Source organism: Rattus norvegicus, chromosome 6 (assembly GCF_036323735.1).
Source record: "Rattus norvegicus strain BN/NHsdMcwi chromosome 6, GRCr8, whole genome shotgun sequence".
Classification (NCBI taxonomy): domain Eukaryota; kingdom Metazoa; phylum Chordata; class Mammalia; order Rodentia; family Muridae; genus Rattus; species Rattus norvegicus.
Genome location: NC_086024.1, coordinates 63545482 through 63568264, shown reverse-complemented (window position 1 = coordinate 63568264; position 22783 = coordinate 63545482). Strand labels below are relative to the sequence as shown.

The window sequence follows — 22783 nt, the reverse complement described above, 5'->3', positions numbered from 1 at the left end:
TTCTTATTCATTCATAAGCTCAGACCATCAGCATGTCCATCATGATGACACTCTCCTTATCCCAGTAGCATGGAAAGAATACTACTTCTGGTAGCTGAACATTTCAGTCTAATGTTAATGGAAGCTTTACTGTTCCCATGATACTCCCATGAGAGAACAGCGGTGTTCAATATCTTCCCTTTGTACCCTGTGATCCATACAGTCTATGAAACCCTTTAAGTCCCTCCTTTCCTGGGTAAAGGAAAAGTAAAGCAAGAGCTGTGAGCTTTCAACTCTTTACATGATTATAAACAAAAAGAGGGCAGAAAATTGAAATGAGTACGTCTTTCCAGACCATGTTTTGGCAGGTGACAAATTATGAATTTTGTTGAGAGCCTGGAAATTTGGGCAGTCTTCTAGTATAGATTTTATATTTGTTTCATTAACTCAGTTATTAATCTATTTTATTCATGGGCTCAATACATCGGTATGCCTTGTATGATTTGAACAATCTATAACATGCAAACATCAAACACAACAAACACTGAGGCTACTGCAGAGATGTGCATCAAGAATCGAGAACCATTGGTGATGGTACAGCTCACTTGGCAGGGAAACTGAGGAAAGCAGTTTGGACAGGTTATTTCACTTGATTGGGGCATAAGCAGCAGTTGTCCCAATATATGAATAGAAGCTACTCCTGGAAACAGCATGGGCAGGATGTCACATCTGAAAGTATAGTAGAGGTCAGGGGGAAATTGGCAGTGGTGGCCTGGGTTATGTACCATGTTGGATGGAAAGGCAGTGGGACTCTTCAGCTGTGTGTGGGAGTCCTTACTACCATTCTGTTTTGCAGATACACAACTTTTGGGGAACAAGGGAAAGATGTGCTATACTGGGGAAACTGATGATAGTTTATAATAGACTTTGGCCTCAAAGCATCAGCCAATGATAATACGCAAAAGAGGTCAAATTTGAGGGACATTCTAGATGTAAAGTATTAGTGAGAGTAAATTCTGCTACTAGATAAAGCTGAAGAAGGAGCAGGAACAAGTTTAGATGGAGGAGGATAATGACTTCTGCTTGAAGCTCCTTTGAGACAGTCTCATGTGCATACTCTACCTACTCCCAAAAGCCAGATTAGGGCTCAGGAACCTTGCAGAGTTGTCAGTGATAAATGGGGTTTGGTATCATCAAGTGAATAAAATATCTTTGGAAAAACACACACACACAGACAGACACAGACAGACACACAGACACAGACACAGACACAGACACAGACACACACACACACACACACACACACACACACAGTAGAAGGCACCAGCTAAAGAGATGGTAGGCATATGGACTAATAGAGAAGAGAAGGCTTTTGCAATTAGGGAGGGACAAGAGTACCAAATTTGATGACTCACTAGTAATGTTAGCCACCACCTGCAAGCACTTGCTCTGTGGCAGGTGGGCTCTGACTGCTTTCTATGCATAATTCCACTAATTTCCCATGGCAACTCTAGGCAGTTGGAATTACTTCCATAAGCAGAGAGGAAAGAAAGGTCATGGGCTCTTAAACAACTTGCTTAACTAACCAGTTAACTAGTAGTAAGTAATCACGTAGCCAGTGATTAGGGTGGCTAGTATCTGGACCTATCCAGCGGGTTGGCTGTAGTCTGAAATAACACTCCTAAGAATAAAAGCAACACTGGCCTTTGGGTTTGGCAGAAGAGTAATAAGAAGGTAAGTCCAGTCATGTTAGAAAGAAAAAGCTAGAGGGTGAGGCAAAATCAGAGATAAGACTCACTAGGGAGGGCCATACAGAGACTGTCCCACCTGGGGATCCATCCCATATACAGTCACCAAGCCCAGACACTATTGCTGATGCTAGCAGGAGCCTGATATAGCTGTCTCCTGAGAGGCTCTGCCAGAGTCTGACAAATACAGAGGTGGATGCTTGCAGCCAAACATTGGACTGAGAATGGGGACCCCAATGAAGTAGCTATGGAAAGTACTGAAGGAGCTGAAGAGGTTTTGCAACCTCATAGGAAGAACAGTATCAACCAACAAGACCTCCCCCACCCCCCTAAGTTCCCAGGGACTAAACCACCAACCAAAGAGTGACCCATGGATTCAGCCACATATGTAGCAGACGATGGCCTTGTTGGACATCAATGGGAGGAGAGGCCCTTAGTCTTATGAAGGTTCATTCCCAGTGTAGGGGAATGCCAGGGTGGGGAGGTAGGGGGAAATGAGGTGGTTGGGTGGAGGAGTACCCTAATAGAAGCAGGGGGAGGGGGGATGGGATAGGGGGTTTCTGGAGGGGAAACTTGGGAGGGGGATAACATTTGAAATGTAAATAAAGAAAATGTCCAATAAAAGAAAAGAAAAAAAAAACCCACAGTCTTAGATCTGGAAAATAACAAAACAAAACAAACAAAAAAAACCTATCTTTTAGAATAAGCTCTTTGTCATCCTACAACCTCCTATTCTGGCCTCAGGAACAAGCATGGATAATCATGTCCGAATACTAGCTTCATGTCTGGGACCAAGATAAGCCATAAAAGACTTTTCTAGAACGGTCTTTAAGGAACAAATATGTTTGAAATCCTCAGAATAGAGACCTAATGAATAGAGACCTAATGAATAGAGACCAAGGTTAGCACAGAGCAATGTACAGCTAAGAAATGGTGAGCCTGGATGTTCTCTCTAAAAGTCATGCTGGAAGCCAGGTCTATCAACAGGCCTCTTAGCCTGTCTCTGTCTTTGTCTCTCTCTCTGTCTCTCTCCCCATCTCCCTCCACCCCTCTCTCTGTCTCTGTTTCTCTCCCTCCCTCCCTCCCTCCCTCTCTCCCTCCCTTCCTCCCTTCCTCCCTTCCTTTCTTCCTCTCTCCCTCCCTCCAAGACAGGATTTCTCTGTGTAGCCCTGGTTGCCCTGGAACTTGCTCTGTAGACCAGGCTTGCCTCAAATTCACAGTTAACTGCCTGCCTCTGCCTCCCAAGTTCTGGGATTAAAAAGCATACGCCACCATCATCCAGCTAACCATGTATTTCTTAATACAAGATTAATTTGGGAGTTCTGGGCTTTACTTTGTCAAATGTAACCTGTATGTAGCTGATGCACCAGCTAGAGTGTAGATGTCTGTTCCCTCAAAGGCCTCATGAACAGTATCTTGCCTGTCCACTAGAGACCAGAATCAAAACAGGCCGAGAAAAGGAGGCAGCAGCATCTTGAATTCTGTCAGGATTTCCACATACCTGAATGGTCCTCTACACGGAGGCCACTAGTTTGAAGTACTCTCTTTCTTGGAGATACCTAGAGGGCTTCATATCAAGAACGTTTCTAACCCTGGTAATAATGTGTTTGAAACTTCTCCAATAGCCTCAGCTGCGGCTAAGTGTCCTTCCCCTTTTGTGTGTCTGGAATGCCCTATAGGACAGAGGTCCTCATGATCTCTACCATCAACGAAGAATCCTGGGCATTCGTCAGGTCCTTTCCTTGGGAACAGGAGTCTCACATGGGACTCACATGGTCAGGGAGTTACCAGTTCATCATAATTGGCTTTGCCTTGTCTTTAGTTTCAGTGTGAATTAAAGTGCTTAACCAGGGGCTGGAGAGATGGCGCAGTAGTTAGGAGACCAGATCCTATAGAAGATGTATGCTCAGTTCCCAGCTCATATGGTGGCTCACAAGCATCCGTAACTCCAGTTCCTGGGTGGCTAATGCTGCTTTCTGAACTCAGGCACCAGGTACACGTGGTCCACATACATAAGTGCAGGCAAAATATTCATATACAAAATGAAACAAATAAATATAAAACCAAAAATGATAAATGCTTTAAAAGGGGCTTTTAGAGAATAGAAACCCAGTCCTGGATACAATCCTTAGGCCCTGTCCATATAAAGAGTCCCTTTTAATATCAGTCATAATACAGCCCATCACGTGTCATTGAGATTTCATCAATGGTAACTTTTTTACCATCTTTATTATCATTATTAAATCAACTGACATGGATGTTCACACGTGGAGGTCAAAGGTCAGCTCTCAAGTGTCTGTTCCCACCTTTTACCATTTAAATTCCAGGTCATTGTGCTCAGGCTCTCGGACTTGATGGCAGGTGCCTTTACCCACTGAACCATCTCCCTAGGTATCTTATCCATACCCATAATGCATTTGGAAAGAGCTGGTAACTTCTCATGTATTTCTACCTATATTTCTGACCCAGATAATCCTTTGTCTTCCCAAAAGACTGCTTTGTTTTCCTTAACGCAGCAAGAATATCTAAGGAGAAACTTCCTCATTAATGTAAATTTGTATATTTCCTTCCAAAAATGAATCCTCTACAATGGAAATGCAGGCCCTATTATCCCTTTTCCCCCTCTACCCTTCTGACACCCACATTTCAGGCAAGTAGCTGGCAGCTAGTTTGCTACTCCTTCCCTCGGTTATTTTCGTCAAGGTAGAAAACAGAACCTGGATGCAAGCCCTCTTTCTGTCATTTGTACAAGTCTACATTCACTGTTTATTCCAGCTGCCCTGGCAAGGGAGAAAATGGAAGAAACAGAGGTGTCTCCAGGGTGTGCGCATGGGGATCCCTGAGGTTATACGTGTGATGCCTGACCAAGATCTTGTCCCAGGGCCGGCTATAGGGCCAGCTACTCAAAGCCATCGCACAAAAGCTGCCTTACAGTCTGAGTAATTCTGATAAGCCCTGTGCTACTTCACATTGTTATAGACACCAAATCTCTGAACAGCTTCTGAGAATGTGGGCAAAGGGGAGCGGCCCAGAGAGGGATACAACACAAACTCAAATCAGTCTGCCTTTATGGCTTCCTCATGGAGACTTAGTAGAAAAAGACTGAGACACTATGGAGTCAACTTTGACTTTTTGGTTGCCCTGATATCACTGCACATCCCTAGTTATGAGAAATTAGAACCGTGGTGCTCTAGCGATGGGGATATGAAAACAGGACAAAGCTATGTAACAAGTATGCCAGTTCCTCAAAAAAATTAAAATACACTTAGGATAAGATCCTTCTGAGCTTCTGCCCATGAGAAAGAAAGCAGGACCTGAAGAGTCTCCTGGATGCCACATTCATAACAGCGTAACTCTTAACAGTCCAAGGTGGGAGCAATCCAGACATCCATGGGCAGAGGCGGGGAGAAGCACAGCCTCCACAATGGAAAATCACAGACCCTCGAAGGGACGGAAGCTCTGAGGCCTCCATGTGCCGAGCATGAAACTCAGGTCATTGTTCTAAAAGAAGCAAGTCCCCGGCAGGAAGACAAAGGCTGGACTATCTCCCATGCATGAAGGAGCAAGTGTAAAAGACTCAGATAGAAGGTGAGCACCTAGCTCACCAGATAGAGGGTGATGCGAATCCTCATTGAATGGTCATGCTTGGTATTAGCCTAGAAAGACTTAGGTTTTCTTAATGGAGTTTTCAAACAAAATTTGTTCTTGCTGCCCACCTCCACTTCCTTCACCTTCTTCCTTTCCGTGTGCCCTCCCCTCCCCAGAGCCGCCTTTCCTACAGTAACTCAGTTTTCCAATACAGGAGTTCTGGAGATGATGGTGGTCAGATCGACTGGCAATATGAACACAGTATTATTCAAACATGGAGGAATAGTTAAGATTGAAAACTTGATGAGACTCTCCAGGGTAGACATTTCATTCTGTGTTTTAGCAAAATCTAGAGATAGTCACAGGACCTAATTTTTCAGGTGTGAACTCCTTTTACTTTTTTGGGATCACCAGCAAGTATTTATGAATAACAAAGCTCCCCCTATTGCTGTGCATATTTGAGGGACCTATAAATTTTGGACAAAAATCATTCTGTAATAAGAAAACAAATCTTCCTATTTCTAAGTTGTAATTCAATGAGTGCCCCCCCACCCTTGAATACGGTGCAAGGGATTCAAATGTAGTCACAGTTAATGATGTTAAAAAAGTCTAAAATTAATATGCCAAATTAAATGTTATGAATCTCTAGAAGGAGATATAATGCCAATGAAATTTAGAACAGTTTATTTGCCAAATATTATTCTTTCTGTGCAGGCAGATCTGTGCCATCCATTTGCTGGGCTAATATGCTTTCTGCACTGTGGCAGATTAACACAATTGGATCTAAGTGTCTCTTAGCAACTGCAAACGCTTTTAAAGGTCTTTGGTGATATTCTTTACGATGCAGATCAATGGCTTGAAAGGTGTGCTAGAAGGATGATGCTTAAGGCAATGTTTCACCAAGTTTAATCCAAATTTACAATGATTCGTGGCTTCCTCTCAGGGTTGTAAAAGTTTTGTGGTGTTATAGTCTCAAATTCTGGAAGGTTAGTTCATTGCTAGAGAAGGTTCAAGGGATGGAACACTGTTAGACAATGTTCAAGGGATACGAGATCTCAAAACTTATCGTTGATAAGGAAAGAAGCTCAGCGCCACTGGAAAGATCTTTTGTGTGTGACAGAGACAAATGCTGCCACTCATGAAGAGCTCTTCCTATATACGGAAAGGTCAGGAGATGAGCTGGGCCATGGGGGGTTGGGTTTTCACTTCTCATCACTTACCTAGGTTTTGCCACATGCTGAAAATTTCACAACCCATGGTGACCCGCATATCACCATACCTGAAACAGAAAAAAAAAATCAAAACTAATGTAATTTCCAGAACAAAGTACTTATGTTCTGTAGGATACAGCGTGTCATTCTGAATTAAAGGCAAGAGATTTGAAGTATAGATAGCTGGTGAACATGTCTCAGTGACCTTAAATAAAATAGCCCCATAAACTCATAACTTTTGTTTCTATAATAATGTTGAACCCTGAAAACACCAGAAGAAAATGTATCAATAAGCTCAAAATATTGAAATTTTCCTGAAAACCCCAGGCTCACAATTGCTTCCCTACTTGTCATTTCCATCTGCGAGCATGGTGATTTGTGAATGGCTGGAACTAAAGAGTGCACCTCCATCGTCCGGTACTTACTTTTCTAGCACCTTTTTCTTTTTGGAAGGTGTGAACATCTCCAGCTGCAGACACAACTGGTTTATAAAAATGACAGCGAGGTAAAAGTAGGAATCCCAGATCTAAAAACGAGAAGGAGATAGTTTAAATCGTATTGTGCCAGAGAAACATCACACGGGTCGACGCAATAGCTGGCATTGGCTTCATAAGCAGTGAAGAGAGGAGAGTGGGGTTGGGGTAGATGAGGTAGCAGATATGGCTATAAATGCATGGGGTGACACACACTCGAACTCTTCTGCAACAAAATGAAAGAAATACAGAAGCATGGGCTCTCTGGCACAGCTAAAGAACGATGCTTTCTTTCGGTGACCTTACTCTGAGCCTCTCAGGCAGCCTGAGGTATTCCATGCCTGTGTGGATTAAATTTTGGAGCTACTTTTGATGGACAACTTAAGAAAGAAATGCACCTGTATTTAAAGCGCTAATTGCTTTAAATTCTCATTGTGTCTTAAAACTCCCTATCCAGACATTTTTTTTGAGTCATAAATTTTCTTATGCCAAAGAGAGAACAAGAAAGACATCAGAATAAAATGCTCAGAAATAAACAGCAGAATCCACGTAGGACATATGGACTAAAACTATGTCTCCACTGAAGCCATGTCAAAGGACAGCTAAGTAACTAGAAGAAATGGAACAAGAACTGTCTGCCGTGTTTATAGAGCTCTCACAAACAAGACAGGGACAGGATGGAATCCCCAAACTAAAATGACTCTACTGAAAATGTATCTTAAAGGCGTTAAGTGTTGGATTCCCCTGGCGAGAGTTAAAGGCCACCCAACATGGATACTGGGGATTGAACTTGTTTAAGAGCAGCAAGCACCCTTCACTGTTGTAATCGCTCCAGCCACTCCGCTAATGATATTCATTCAAGGGAATCTTGGCAAATGGCCATTTTAATTCTGCAAGGATGGACATTTAAAGGGCAATTTACACAGAGGACGTAGTGGAAGAAAATAAATGTCAAAAAGCAGGGGGCTGGGCAAGTAGCAGGTAGATGAAGGGGCTCGCTAAGCTATGATGACATCTGACCCTGGGCCACGGTTACACTATACTGAATTTTCAGTCATTTCGACTGTTATTTAGGTGTTTTAGGTTTTTGTTTGTTTGTTTGTTTAACTGAACTCAGGGTTAAGTTCATGCACGCCAGGCAATAGTACTTAAAATTTTTATTGCATTTATGTTTCCTTTATTTTTTGGTTGTCAAACATTAGTAAAATGTTTAATGTTAAACATGCTATTTAAAAAAAAAAACCCAGGAAACAAAGGCACCATGTTAGAAACATTATTGAGGAAGGAAGGCACTTTGTCTAAACACTGTCGCTTGCTTTTTGACTTTTTAAGAAGATAAAGTCGTCTAGGATAGATGAGCATGCAAAAAGACCTCCAGTCATATTACTGATGGACTGAGAATCCTGCCTGAAAGGATCGGGCTAAGGCTTCATAGTTTTCGACATTCCACTCCAAAAACTCAAAGCCAGGGAAGTGTTCGTTTCTTCCAGGGACAAAAGTGGCGTGCCTCTCTAAAACACAGCACAGATCTTTCAGCCCAAGCCAGACAGTCATGGATCAGATACTGACCTTATAATCAAAGTTTTCATTTAAGAAGTTCTTACGGAGAGCATCGGAGAGGTACAGAACGGTTGTAATGATAACACTAGAGATTTAAAAACACACACACAATTAGAGCTGAAATTGCACATTATCGAAAATTAGCAGATAAGAATAAAAAGGAAACAAACTAAAACAGAGGAAAAAATCCATTAGAGAACCAGTTTCTTCATAAAATGATACATAGGAAGATTTGTAAATTCAAATAATTCATACATATATATACACTCACATAAAATATTTTGCAACCATTTAAAATTAATTTCCAAACCAGACAAGCTTACTTAATGTGAACATAACTGTATTTGATTATCATGAATGAGAGAGAGCCTACAGATGCAATGGATAGATAACGTGATAGACAGTATTGTGCCTTGTTAGCCACTGTCACTGTTCTCCACGGAAGGTGTTAGATGACACAGAAGGACCATGGAAGGCAGAGTCACAGCAGTGTAAAAGTAACTTTTATTTGTCAGAGATAATTGTCATCTCAGACACTTACTGCTGAATAAGATCACTCTTTCTAGTTCTTTATGAACTCTGGCTGGCTGATTACTCAGCTTTCTAACCCAAACTCCTGTCCAAGATCACTGATTTAATCTGACTTCTCTTAGCTTCTGACTGAATTGCTCTGCCTGGCCTCATATTAACTTTGGCAATATGTTCTAATCTTCTGGCTTCTGTCTTCACTTGTGTCTAGCCTGTTCTCTCTGCAAACCGTCTCTGTAAAACTGTCCTGGTAAAACTGCACCCCCACCACACATAGCCTATCTTTCCTGTCCACAGGAAAGTTGAGCATATCCTCCTATCTTTGACTCATTCTGTCAAATCTTTCTCTGCTTTGTCACTTTGTCTGCCACTCAATTAGACATCACATTCAAATATGGCTGCTTCTTTCAAAAAGCTAACTTTACCTTCAATGTTAGGGATTAAAGGTGTGTGTACTAAGGGCAAGTCTGTATTCCAGCCAGAGGAATTAAAGGTATGCAGCATGTCTGCTTTCCAGTCAGATCACATAGACGTAGAAGGTCTTTTTGGATGTGGTCCCTTCCCAGAGCAGCCATGTTGCTGGATTAAAATTCCTCTCTATACAGGAGGCCAGACTAACACTAAAGAGACCATTTCTTTAAGTATCTATAACCCCATAAAACAGAGGGGCACAGCCACTCCAAGAAAGAGACATCTCCCTAGGGCAGAAGAACATGGGGATAGCTCTCTTCTTGGCTAAGCATGGTACTCCAAATACAGATATATATATATAAAAGAAAGAAGGATTTGGTAAACATTCTTGCCTAGATCTGAACAGAGTACTGTAGTTTGTTCAAAAATCTATTCATTTTGATAGCTAGAAGAGCATACATTCAAATTTGAAGATGTCTGTAATTGATTAACTTAATGGTGAGACAAACCAGCACTTTAACCATTCATTATAAAGTAAGCATCAGGGTACAAATGGTTGGCTTCTATAATTGTTTTGGTCTTTTCTTAGGTAAAGATGTAATGCTGTATTAGGTTTGATGAGGTCTCACCACTCATCATGAAAGTGAGACTTGAAGAGATAAAAGGGAAGAGTAAAATAAAATACCCTGCCAATTTGACTCCTTGAAAAAATACAGAGTAGCAGAATACTTATTATTATTATTATTATTATTATTATTATTATTATTATTATTATTAATTAGAGTACCATTGAGAGTCTCTGAAGGATATAACAGCTCATTACTGTATTCACTTGCTGGAACACTTACCATGCATCTTTCTTGCCATACAGGGAAACATTAACAAAAAATGATAGGTTATCTCTTAAACCTTTGTAAGAATTCCCAAATAAGTTCAAATGTGGATAAATAATTGTTTTCATACTCAGTGAAGGTATCTAATATGGCATATGGATCTGTTTAGTGTGTTTAATATGACAGAGAGAGGACCTCAAAGCAGGGTCTTCTTCTCAAGGCTAGAAAGCCCTTAGAAAGGCCACTTCACATGCTTTCCTGTATGCTTTCTAGCTCGTCACAGAGGCTTGGTCTCATCACTGAGCCATGGTGCCTTAGCACAAAGGTCCCCACACCAGCCAAAGGAATTCATATTTCATTGGTCCATTGTGCAGAATACTGTGGAGCTGAAGAAATGTCTTCACTTGTTCACTGTTATTTAAAGCTGTGTGGCTACTCTGGCTTCATTCTTTTGTTTTTAGTTCTGATCTCAAATGCTCCAAAACCCAATAGCCTAGAAAAGTTTGCAAGTTGCTACCAAAATGGCCAGATTATTGACTCTGCCACAGACAACGTGGGCATGAGGATTGCTGCGACAATGACGATCTCCATGGGCACAGATTGAGGAACAGAACTGGTGCAGGGAATAAAATGTACTGCTTTGGGTGTTCCAGCTGTCCCCTCATTCTGTGATCAAGAATCAACAGTATTCCCTAGTTTCTTGCTTCCTCACTCCAGAGGAAACCTATCTTCTGGAATTTGTTTTTTCAGAACTGCCTGCAACTAGGACCTGCTCAAGTATAAGCCCATGTCTAGCAACTGCATACAGACCATGAGAAATCCTACAGACACTATGCTGTAGAGAAACTTAACTATCAGCAATGTTAGTCTCTTTTCCTTTTTCCTTTTTTCTTTTTTTCTTTCTTAAAGGCAGGATATCACTGAGTACTCCTGGCTGGTCTAGAACTCACTATGTAGACTAGCCTTGACGTCATAGACATCTGAATACCTCTGCCTCCCAAATGCTGGAATCAAAGGTATGCATCACCATGACTAGCTAATGTTGATGCTTATATGTTAAAAAACTAACAAAACAAACCTGGAATATAACTTCCTTCTAACCTGGAGTGTTACAGCATAAATCAACAGTAAGATGCTTAGGGCAGATGAAAATCATGAACAGTCATTGGGGAATTAAAATTAATTGGTCTAAGACAGCAGTTCTGAAATTCCAGAGTGCATGAAGCATAGGCAGACACCAGCCCACATCACCACCTATATATGGCCTGGTAGGTATGTACTATGGCTGATAAGTGATTTTGGTTCACATAACAGTCCTCTCTTGCCTCAAGGATTGGTGTTACACACAGAAGACAGAGAATGTGAGTAGTTCAGTGATGTGTAGGAAATTTGGTCCTGCCTTGTCACTGTGCTTGAACTCATGCTGTGTAATAATTGTAGATCAGACTGAAATTAGCTCAGTAGAGTTGATACAAGTGGAGGAGTCACAACATATCAGGGGACCAGAACAAGGAGTGCCTTGCCTTCACCAATGCAGCAGAGTGGGAGAGGCAAAAGAAGCAAGAAGTGCGCTCTCTCTCTCTCTCTCTCTCTCTCTCTCTCTCTCTCTCTCTCTCTCTCTCTCTCTCAAGTATACTCTTATTTCCTTCATAACAAGAGGAACATTATTTCACAATCATGTTTCAGAGGTCAAAGAAAGAATCCCATGCTGATAGGACAAACTAGCCCGACCTAGGAGATGTGCTCTGACACAAGAAGCTCTCTTGACCTCTCCCCTCAAGGAGCTACAGCATCAATATTGAGGTTGTGTTTCTACTTTAACCTTCTTGGCCCAAACCTTAAGAAACTATTTCCTTCAAGTACTTAGTTTCCTTACCAACAGTTCACAACTCACCGAGATAAGCAGTGTGCAACTAGATCTGCACAAACATCTGCAGTGATCATTTAAGTCTGTCATACCAACTAACATATATAGTTTTGGTAAAAAAATGGTACCTTAGTTTTCTCTCTCACCTACTATAGTTTAAGGATAACCACACTAAATAAAAGCAGGGCAATATAACTTGTTCCAGTGGATGCTCGGCAGACTCTAAACTTTCCAGGCATTGCTTAACTCTGCCATCCTTCCTGTGACTGTGGACAAGTCACAGGACTTGCACTGCTGCCAGTGCTCTATGTGGATTCAGTCAGCACTGTTCTAAGTGTGGCCAGCTTCCTTCATCTTAGGGAAGTCTTCATATAACAGTGTGCATTGAATTCAATGGTACTCTTCCATAGTGGAATTGTTGGGTGTAAGGTCGCTGTAGACACTGAGGGGTCAGGAACTGTAACACTCAGCAATAATACATCCGCATCCACTTTCTAACCCATGCACACTGGTTCTTTAATTAACTCTTTTCCTTAATACATCAACACTTAAGTATGTACTGTGAACATTCTTATTAAGTCTACATACCCACGAGGCTACTCCGCATTTTAAAACCAGTCCTCATCCTACCAACTCCTTTTAGAGATAGGGATATTTTTTGATTCCTGTTTATAGCAAAAGCATTCCAAAGATCCGCCGGTAATTACTGTTTTCATTCCTTCACCAGGACCTCCCTGGGCTTGGGCTTTTATCTCCCCCACTACAGGGAAACAGCACTTGTCAAGGTCACTGGTAGTGACAGCAGTGCGAGCTCCCATAGTTAATTGCTGATCCACAGTTCTAGATTCTCTTCCTTGAAGTATTTTCTTCCTAGGGTGTCAGGCCCCTGGTTGTCATCTTGCTTCAGTGGCTTCTCTGCATTGGCTCACTGCCTGACTTCTGAATTATGGCATGCTCCAGCCTCAGTCCTGAGGCGTTTTTGTGTTTTCAGTGTATAAATCTCTTCCTAAGAGCTCTCATTCCATTCCCTGGCTTCAGATTTCTGCCATGGTTTCCCTGCCATTTGGTCCAACCACTACTTCTTTCCCACCTCCACTGGGATATCTAAGAGCACCTTGCTTGTTTGTTTCCTACAGGGTTTCTCTGTGTCCCTCAGGCTGCCCAGGAACTCACTATGTAGCACGGCTTCATCTTGCACTTGAAACTATTTTTCTATTTCAGCATCCTGAGTATACTAGAAGGACAAGCACCACATCTGAACGCTAACATCACCTTAAAGTCACCTTTGTCACAGACTTCCCCTCTCCTCTTACTCCATGAGTACCTCCTCTCTCTGCATTCTCCACTTAACTGCCTGGTCCTTTTGCTCAGGCCCCACACCTAAGGACCATCATCACTCATCTCTCCTCTCTTCCACTCACATCCAGTCATCCGTAGGCCTCATCATCCTCATCTTTAAACTCAACCTTCTTTGCTCCCCACCTGTCCAAGCCACACCTCTCATTTGGACGACTGCAGCAAACTTCCGACTCATTCTTCCCCATTTCTCTTTTGTCTCTCTATTCACCAATAGTTGGGCCCCGTGTTGCTCTTCTAATTAACAAGTTCCTTGGTTCTCCTTGACAGTTCCTCTGATCACAGGGACTTCTGTGTACGTTTCCTCTACTGATAGGAATAACTTCTCTTTGTAGTTTGCCCATTATCATCTACATTAGTTTTAGCTAGAGTTTCATACTTTCATAAAAGTCCCTTTTTAGCAACAAAAGTAAGTCCCTTCAAAATTATTCCTACATACATACCTGAGTTCTTTATATTTTTATCATGGGAAAAGAGTGCTATAATATAAATGGGTTATTGAATGGAGGGTTCTACAGATCTTGGTTTAAATAAGTTAGTTCTTTGTGCTCCCTCACAGAATGAACTAGCGAGCCAGACATACAGACAATCTCTCTCTCTCTCTCTCTCTCTCTCTCTCTCTCTCTCTCTCACACACACACACACACACACACACGCAAACACACACACACACACACGGAGAAACAGAGACAGACAGAGATATAGACACAGACAGAATATCTGTATCTTTCATCTAAAATTTAAGTTGGTTATTATATGTTGTGTCTGAAGCCAAAATACACACAAGACAAACAAAACAGGGACCTGAAATTTCCAGTGAAGATCCCAGCTTTCCCCAACAGATATAAGTGTGATGTAAGATTTATCTCCCAGAAACAATGCATAAAGCTCTGGCTTTATTTTTATACTTTATTTCACAATGTGTATGGGAAGGGGGTGGAGAGAAACTTCTCTCAATGTGTCCTGTATTTTTGGTACTTAGTTTTCAGCATCCTTCTGTTCTTTCTTTCTTGGATTGAGGAGTAGTTATCCTCTCCAGAAACATCTACCAGGGACCTACAATGAACACAGAGTAGCTGTGCAAAACAGAGGGGAAATTTCCTGACCTAGAGGAAATAAGGCCTGGTATATCTGCCGTATTTCAAACTGTACATATGAGTGCAGACAAAACAAAACAAGACCAAAAAGCCCATACAAGAAACCTGGCACCCAGACCCAGCTTTTGGGGAATGCTGTGAGAGCAGAAGAGACAGCCTAGCTAAGGGAGCAGTTACAGGTGTTTGAGTCACGTGATAAAGACACCAATAAAGGACGGACATATAAAGTCTTAGTATTGAGGGACAGGTTATTTGGTTGTGTTCAAGGGACAGGCAATAGTGACTTCTCAGCGAGGGCTAATGAAGGCAGGATCATGGGTTAAAATGACTCTTTGAGAGGCCTTGCTCAAGTGTCTGTCTAAGAAATGTAAGATAACAGAAGAGAAAGCAGGTTGGTGAGCTTTGAAGACACAGGCACGCTTATAACCCAACGTAACAATTTAGTGAAGTGCAATACTTACAATGTGCATACTTTCAAATATTTTAAATAACTTGAACATCTTTCAGAGACCATCTTCCCTTCTTCCCTTCCTTCCATCCCTCCTTCCCTGCAGAGTTTGGCTGTGTAGCCCAGGTTGATCACAAATTCATAATCTTTTCGCCTTTAGCTTCCTGAGTGCTAGGATGATGGGTTTGTACCATCATGTCCGGCTCAGAAACACACTTTTCTATCGATATTATTTAGGTGAAGATTAAGTAAAAATAATCTATGGTATTTTGATGAACTGGTTTCTATTTATAAACCAAGACACATCACATATGGTTTCCTAATTTGAATAGGAAGTGGCTATGGTGAGCGAGAGGAACACAGCGTAGAGGATGAGACAGAAGGGAGCAGAAACAGTCTGTTCGAACTGGAGTCTGGTCCATTAGTGAGGCTGGGCATGTAGCTGACAGCCATTGCCATGGAAAAGCAGGTCCATGCTGCTAGCAGTACTAGCCTGGTGACAATATGGCATCGCTGTGCTTAGCAGGGTCTTGGGTTTACCATGGGAGAAATCTTCATTTTAAATATTAAATTTTATATTAAATATTACATATATCTCACCTCTAACCAAAACTGTTCTTACATGGTTAACACTGCCCATGAAAATCTTGGACACTGTGTTTACAGAAAAGTAGAACATGTACTTCTTAGTCTGACAGCCAATAATGTGGCCATGAGAGCTTTATGTAGGGGCCTTGTTGTGGGATGGACAGAGACAGTATTTAATATCAAAAGCCATACTGCTGTCATGGTTTCCAGCAAGCTCGAACACAGAGCCTAGGTACCTGAGAAAGAAAACGTTAAGTTTATTTTCCTTTGATGGTCTGCCCCTGAAACTTAATTGAAGCCAAATTTTTCTGCACTTGGGGCAAGCAGAATGACTAAAGTGAGGTGCTCTGTGATTCTGCAGCTGTGGCTGCTGATGGCCTGTACTCCTTGTTTGACTCCCCAGTTCGCCTCATCTACCTTTCCAGGTATCTTGAATCTTTGCTAATTTAGGGCAAAGATACCAGCAGCAGCTCCAACTTAAATCTGAAGCATACAGACACCAGGGAAGCAGACACTCGATTCTTTCACAGACATCAGAATACATATGCTGAATTCTAAAGAGAGTGATTTCACTAGTCTCAATTAGTCTTCCAAGTGGAGAAGCCGCTCAGTGCTTATGTAAAATATAATATGCCACACGACACTATTTGTTACTTCATAAGTTTTTAACACATCATTTTAACACCTCTAGGTCTAAAAATGCACCCCAAAGCAGAAGCCACATGAAGCATGTCTCATCGAAATTGAATCCTGCATTCCTGAGGCACTCACCATCATCATATCTGCATGCCTGGGGGGACAGATGGTGACCCTGGCCTAGGGTGTATGTACAGATCTTACCTTCACCCTAAGCATGTGGGTGTTGGTATTTGGAGAGTGGCAGATGGCAAAAAGAGGTTAATGAAATGAGTTAAATAATAATTTTTAAACTGGTGACCAAGACCCTTCATTCTCTTCTGGGCCTTTGGAGACCATAAGCTATAGGAACAAAATTATGCCAGTTACTCTGACTGTCCCCAAATCTCCTCTCTTGGCTCTTGTCCTTCTCAAGTGCTTAAGGTTACAGGTGTGAGCAACCACATTGTTAATGATTTTGTTTTGTTTGTTTGTTTGAGATAGTGTTTCTCTGTGTAGCTCTGAATGTCCTGGAACTTGCTGTGCTGACCAAACTGGCCTTGAACTTATAGAATTCCTACTGCCTCAGCCTCCCAAAGTGCTGGGATTAGAGGTGTGCACCAACATGCCCAGCTATATTGTTTGATTCTTAAAAGACATTAATGTAGTCATATTAAATAACAATTGAAGACAGGAATATTGTTTTTAAAAAGACAGAAATGGTTAATTTGGTACAGAAAAAGAACCCAAGGACCTGGAGGTTTCAGCTCGTGATACAACCACAGAGAACATTCTTTTCCCTCGCAGGCTGAGGTGCCATTATCAACTGAGAAGTCTTACTTGTTAGCAACCAGGCGCATGACAGTCCAGTCCTTGGGAAACATCTCTGGGCGTATCAATATTCGGAACACGGTAAAAATCTGCAGCAAGAAATCCTTGGATAAAGAAGAAAGAGATAGTTTTATAGATTTATCGTAATTGTCAACATGCCAGAGAGCACTGCTGTTGCCATTCTGAAAGCACCTGCAGAGAAGGGAGTCTGACTGCAGACAGCTAGCAGAGGGAGCTTTCAGCCTTGCAATTCCTACATGACTGTCCAGCCTAGGTGCCCCCATCCTTCCCACTCTTAGGAACAGGGGAAATCATTTTTCATGCATCTTCACAGCGCTACAAATGTAGGTCCTGGAGACAATATGGAGAACTTGCTTTCCAGAAAACAAGCAGACAACCTTTTCCCTTTCTTCCTGTACAGTGTGCTAAATGTTAGAACTTCTCAACCCAGGAGCATAATAAATTGTTTCAGGTCAGCTAAATGGTTGCTGAAATTTGGAAGGTTATTTTCATTGAAGGATCTTACACAAAAAGCGGTGTTTCTTAGAGGGTATTGCTGAGGTACTGAAACAAGAGGATGGGTGTTGGTTTAAGCCTTCCTTCTTTCATGCATCACCCAGACATCCAAGGATACTGTGTGCTGAGACGGACCAGTCACTCGTGCTGACCGGCTACAATCGCAGCACCACACTCCCTGCAGCACAACAGACCAGAGGGCAGCAACATTTAATATCTGACAGCCTAGAGACACTCCTATATTTTTCTTTTTTGCTCTCTTTTATTTATTTTAACTTAAAAGGGTTTGTTTCGGGCTGGAGAAATGGCTTGGTAATTAATCACTGCTGTTGAAGTGAATTTGAGCTCAGTTCCCAGCACCCGCTTTATGTAGCTCATAGTTGCCTATAACACCAACTCCAGGGGATCTGGTAGCCTCCTCTGGCAACACACACACACACACACACACACACACACACACACACACACACACACACAAAATTTCACTTGAAATTGACAGAATTTCACGTTTTTATCATGTATATGCTGTTTGCAGTACATAGACATTTTGGAATAGCTAAGTCCGGTTTATTAGCAAAGACTTTGCCTTATATAGTTACAATTTTTTTGGTGAGAACATTTATACTTTTGACAAGAAGTTGTTGTCAGACATTGAAATACCAATTTTCAGATATGTAATTAGCACTTCTTTATGCATTATAAGAAATAGGACCCAAAAAAACTATACAGTACATGGTACTTAAAGAAAGGAAAGGAGGGAATAGACCACTTGTCATAAAGGAACTGGAGCTTTCTACTAAAAAGGCTGGCTAGCTCAACCAAGTCTAGCTTAAATTTATCAACTAGCAAACTCAAAAGCTTTATTTTGTGTAACTTTAAGTGATTCTAGGAAAATAAATTTCTCTAACAATCTGATAGAAGTCAAAAGTGTGGTATTCAGAAATAAAGAGCAGCTCAAAACACAAAATACATTTTATATTTACAAATCTAACAACACATCATGTTAAACATGCCAGCTGCCTGAATAAAAGATTACAACTGTCACTCTTATCAACAGAAGACTTTTAAAAACTGAGAACCATGTGGTAGCTTTTTCCTCTGTGTGTGTGTGTGTGTGTGTGTGTGTGTGTGTGTGTGTGTGTGTGTGTGTGGTTTCTTTTTATATATTCTAACAGCTTCAATCAAGTCCACAAATATTTTGACAAGAATTTATTTCAGCTTCTTTGACATCAACACATATGCTGAGATATAGCATGTAGCATGTAGAAACATTCCCACTAGGCTACCTGCCCTTGAATGGGTAAGCAGAGCCTGTGCATGCCTGTAGAGTCACTAGAAGCACACATTTTCCCTGAAGTATTTTACTGCAGGTCAGATTATTTGGAGAACTGGGAATGTGGCAGAGAGCTTAGTGGCAGAGTGAAGACTGAACTGACACGAGGCTCAGCGTTAATACTGGGCACTTCATTCCAGCCCTGTTTTTACACAGCATTACTATGCCATTAGCATAGAAAAATTGTATTGTGTTTTTTTTTGAAGCTTCTAAATATTATTCTAATGGTTTTCCAGCTAATTCTTCTGGGTTCCTGAGACACACATGTATCTTATCCTTGAAAAGATGAGTTTGCATTTACCTTTCAAAGCTTTCCTACTTTATAAAGTAAATCGTGTGTGTGTGTATGTGTGTGTGTGTGTGTGTGTGTGTGTGTGTGTGTGGTCATTTGAGTTTCATAGTCCACAATTAAGAGTTAAGGAAAGTTCTGAAGTTCTGAAGTTCGTCTAACCATACAACTTTTGTCAGCATTGAAAATGGGAGGCAACAGGGCATCAGGGTGAGGTGAACAAAGGCTGCTGTCTGCTAACCTGTCAGGAAAGTTGGCTAAAGAAGGCAAGCTTCTATCTTAGCAGCTCGTTGACTCAGTTTTCCTTTTTAGTTCTGGGGTCAAAAAGAAGGTCATTCCAGATACAGGAGCTAGGGTTGTATACACTGGCTTGGTGCCTTCCCATTTACCTGTGCATCTCACAGCATGAAAAGCAATAGCAGCAGGCATCATCTCACTCAAGCCTATGCTGATATAAATCTGTTTTCCCCATGTGGAAACTTCTTAGGTCTGCAAGTAGCTTTGTAAGGTGCCTAGCTAACTGTCATTTACATTTGCGGGACAAGACACATTTCTTTTAAAAAAGTAAAAGAGAATCAGAAAAATCTAGAATTTAATTCTGGCTCAGCAATTGAATAAATAGCCCAATGACCTTACAAATGTATTCAATCTTTGAGGAGTTCAATCATGAGGCTCTCATGATGATTTGAAAAGACATTAAATACGGCTACTTATTACTCATAGAGTAGCCTGCTAATTGTCTTTTTTCGAAACTGCAGTCTAATGCTTCCTGTGACCACAGGGTGACAGTCCGCTGTGGTACCGAGACACAATGTGGCAGCAAGTTCTTTGCCTCCTGCCTTTTGAAAGACTGCGCTTCATAATCAGCTCCAGTGCTGTAAAGTACAGGACTCACAGGCGGCTTTCCTGCGCCTTCCTCCTTCCTGCCCCAGGACACTGCTGCTTCCTGCCCATTCTGTACGTCTCAGCTCGGCTCTTTCCCTACGGTCAAGCTTTTGTGGAGGTAGACACCAGCATTCTGCACATGTAACTTACAGATTCCTCCTATCCTTTCTATACCACTAAAAGGAGCATTTCTGTGTCTAATACCCCTTATTAGGACAGAGCCCAGGACAAGGGTTTCACACGGCACCACTTGAAAACTGGCAGAGAGCTTCTGTGTATGTTTGGTTATGTAACACACACAACATGGTGACTGGACCACTGTGATTCTTCAGATTGCTCAAACACAAAAGGAATTGGGAGGTTCTGTTTGAGAAAATTCTTTCCCGGGAGCATAAGAGGTTCAGGTAAGAAAGTACTTAAGAAAAATCTTCCAAAATAAGAAAAGGTCCATGTTCAAACAGAAAGGAAGGCAGGGAAGCTTGCTATGATTTGAAAAGTTCTCTTCGTTTGTTCACTTGTGAACATTGGGTTCTTTACTGTATGCCCAGGACTGTGAGGTTCCAGTGTCCCTGGTCGGCTACGACACATTAGTTAATGAAGTAGAAGGATTTAAGAAGTCCTTGTGACTGTCCTAACCAGACGCTTAGGTGCAATACTTTCTTGTGGCAATGCTTTGTAAAAATAACTCTATATTTTAAGAAACTGGAGCTTTTGCTGGTCTCACAAACAAGATTAATAATATACCCTGAGGTCACTTAAGACTTAAGACTGCTATCCTATTGTGTATTTGGAGTGTTTAATGTGTCTTTAAGAGAAAGGTATAACAATAACCTTACTTGCCTTGGATTTACAGTAATCTACTTTTACAATATAAGCTAACACATAGCTATAACCTCAAATTACATGCTCTCTTATGCTTCTGACACATGAGCAATGCATGTGTGTATGTATGTTTTCATCACTTGATGAAGACAGCAAATAGAGTGAAAGAGATGTTACAAAAGAAATACCCACCATAAATGTTGAATGTGACATATTGATATTTCTTGATAGTGTTTTGTTTGTGATAAGGTCAGTTGGAGTCAGTTGGGAGTCGGTGATGTAATCTCTTATAAAACTGTTAAATATGTCTGGAAAGTATCCCTCATTCTTTTCCCCTATGTAATGCTTTTTTGTGCTGTTTAATAAAAGAGAGGGAGAGCAAAGTCCTTTGCTAGGGACAGACACTCCAACACAGACACAGACATAGCGACAGACATATAAGATACCTACTTCAGGGAGGCACAGACACCAGACTCATACAACTGACAGACTAGGACAGTAAGAATACACACAGACAGAAAAGGAGAGACTTTAAATCATTTGATCTTGGTCAAAAGACAAAAGGAGAGGTGCTCTACAGATTTCTGACTTAATGTGGCACTGATTCCTAACTGGTGAGTGACTCTTAGTTTATTATTATGGTGTTCAAACTGATAATACTTTCTCACTGTTCACATAACTCATGGTGCAGTGGTATAAATAGATGGATGTTAACCAACACCCATGTGCATGAATGCATGCTCTATAAGCTAAGAGAACATGGAGTTTGGTTTGTCATACCGACGGAACACCTAGCAAAACCAGTATCAGGACTGTAAGGGATGGGGCAAAATATGTGTATAAAATGGAAATAGAATAAGTTAAAGATACATAAATTAGGATAAAGAATACATAATAAAAACTAAGTAATCAGGGAGGGTTTGTTTTATTAAGAGAAACAATAATCTCCTTCCTTTTCCATGGTAAGGAGTTTGGAATTTACTCTAATGGAAGCCTTGACTGGCTCTATGCACAATGTAGAGAATTAAATTTGTGTTGAATTTTTCTATGTTTTATACAGAATGCTTTGCATTTAAAGATGATAGTGAATTAAGATGGCACAAAATAGAAATCGGCCTATAAAGCCAAACAAGAAAAGGAATCCTGAGAACACGAACACAGAGATACCCTGCCAAGCGTCACAGGGCAGGTAGATGATTGAGAACAAGGGACAGAGCAGAGGCAGCTAAGAACACGTTTCTACCACTTAGAATATCAGCAATCAGATGTTACTTTACAAATTTGCTACAGCTTTTAAAGGTATAATAGCCCTGATACAGAGTCTGAATTCAATGAAGGGTATTAGTAACATTTATCACATTAAAATTTGCACTCTCAAAATGGAATCTTAAAGTGTGTCATACAAAATACCTGCCACGAATTCTTCAGTCTTTGAGAGTGGTAGGATTAATATAGTGTAATCAATATATGTAAATTAAGAAGTCAAAATAATCGTGTCGAGACGATGGCTTGCTAATGCAGGCAGAAATTGGGTAAGAAGACTCATTGGGTAGAAGACTAAGCATAGATTTTCTTTCCATAGATTTACTGTACGTATGACACAATGACACGGTTTCGATCCAAGTGGCCAACAGACACTGAGAATACAAAATCCCGTGAACAGCACATTAGACAGGACGGTGCTGAGGTCTGTTGCTATGTATTGTAATGCTAAACTACCCCTAGTTGCCTCAGGATCAAGAGAATCCTCCTGTACATCAAGTGATGCTAGGTGACCTTGCTCCTTAATTTAAAACTATTGGTTA

General features: G+C 41.2%; 1 protein-coding gene across 6 annotated transcripts in view; it reads right to left on the bottom strand.

The window, feature by feature from the left end:
• The window catches only part of Dock4 (dedicator of cytokinesis 4), a 389723-nt gene that overhangs the window by 61508 nt on the left and 305432 nt on the right, over nt 1–22783 (bottom strand). For all 6 annotated transcript variants that reach the window (XM_039078130.2, XM_039078128.2, XM_039078129.2 and 3 more), the window contains exons 27-30: nt 17143–17237; nt 8569–8644; nt 6952–7052; nt 6536–6594 (exon numbers count right to left, since the gene is read on the bottom strand). In XM_039078130.2, coding sequence (XP_038934058.1) covers nt 6536–6594; nt 6952–7052; nt 8569–8644; nt 17143–17237 — 331 coding nt within the window. The remainder of the gene's footprint in view (nt 1–6535; nt 6595–6951; nt 7053–8568; nt 8645–17142; nt 17238–22783) is intronic.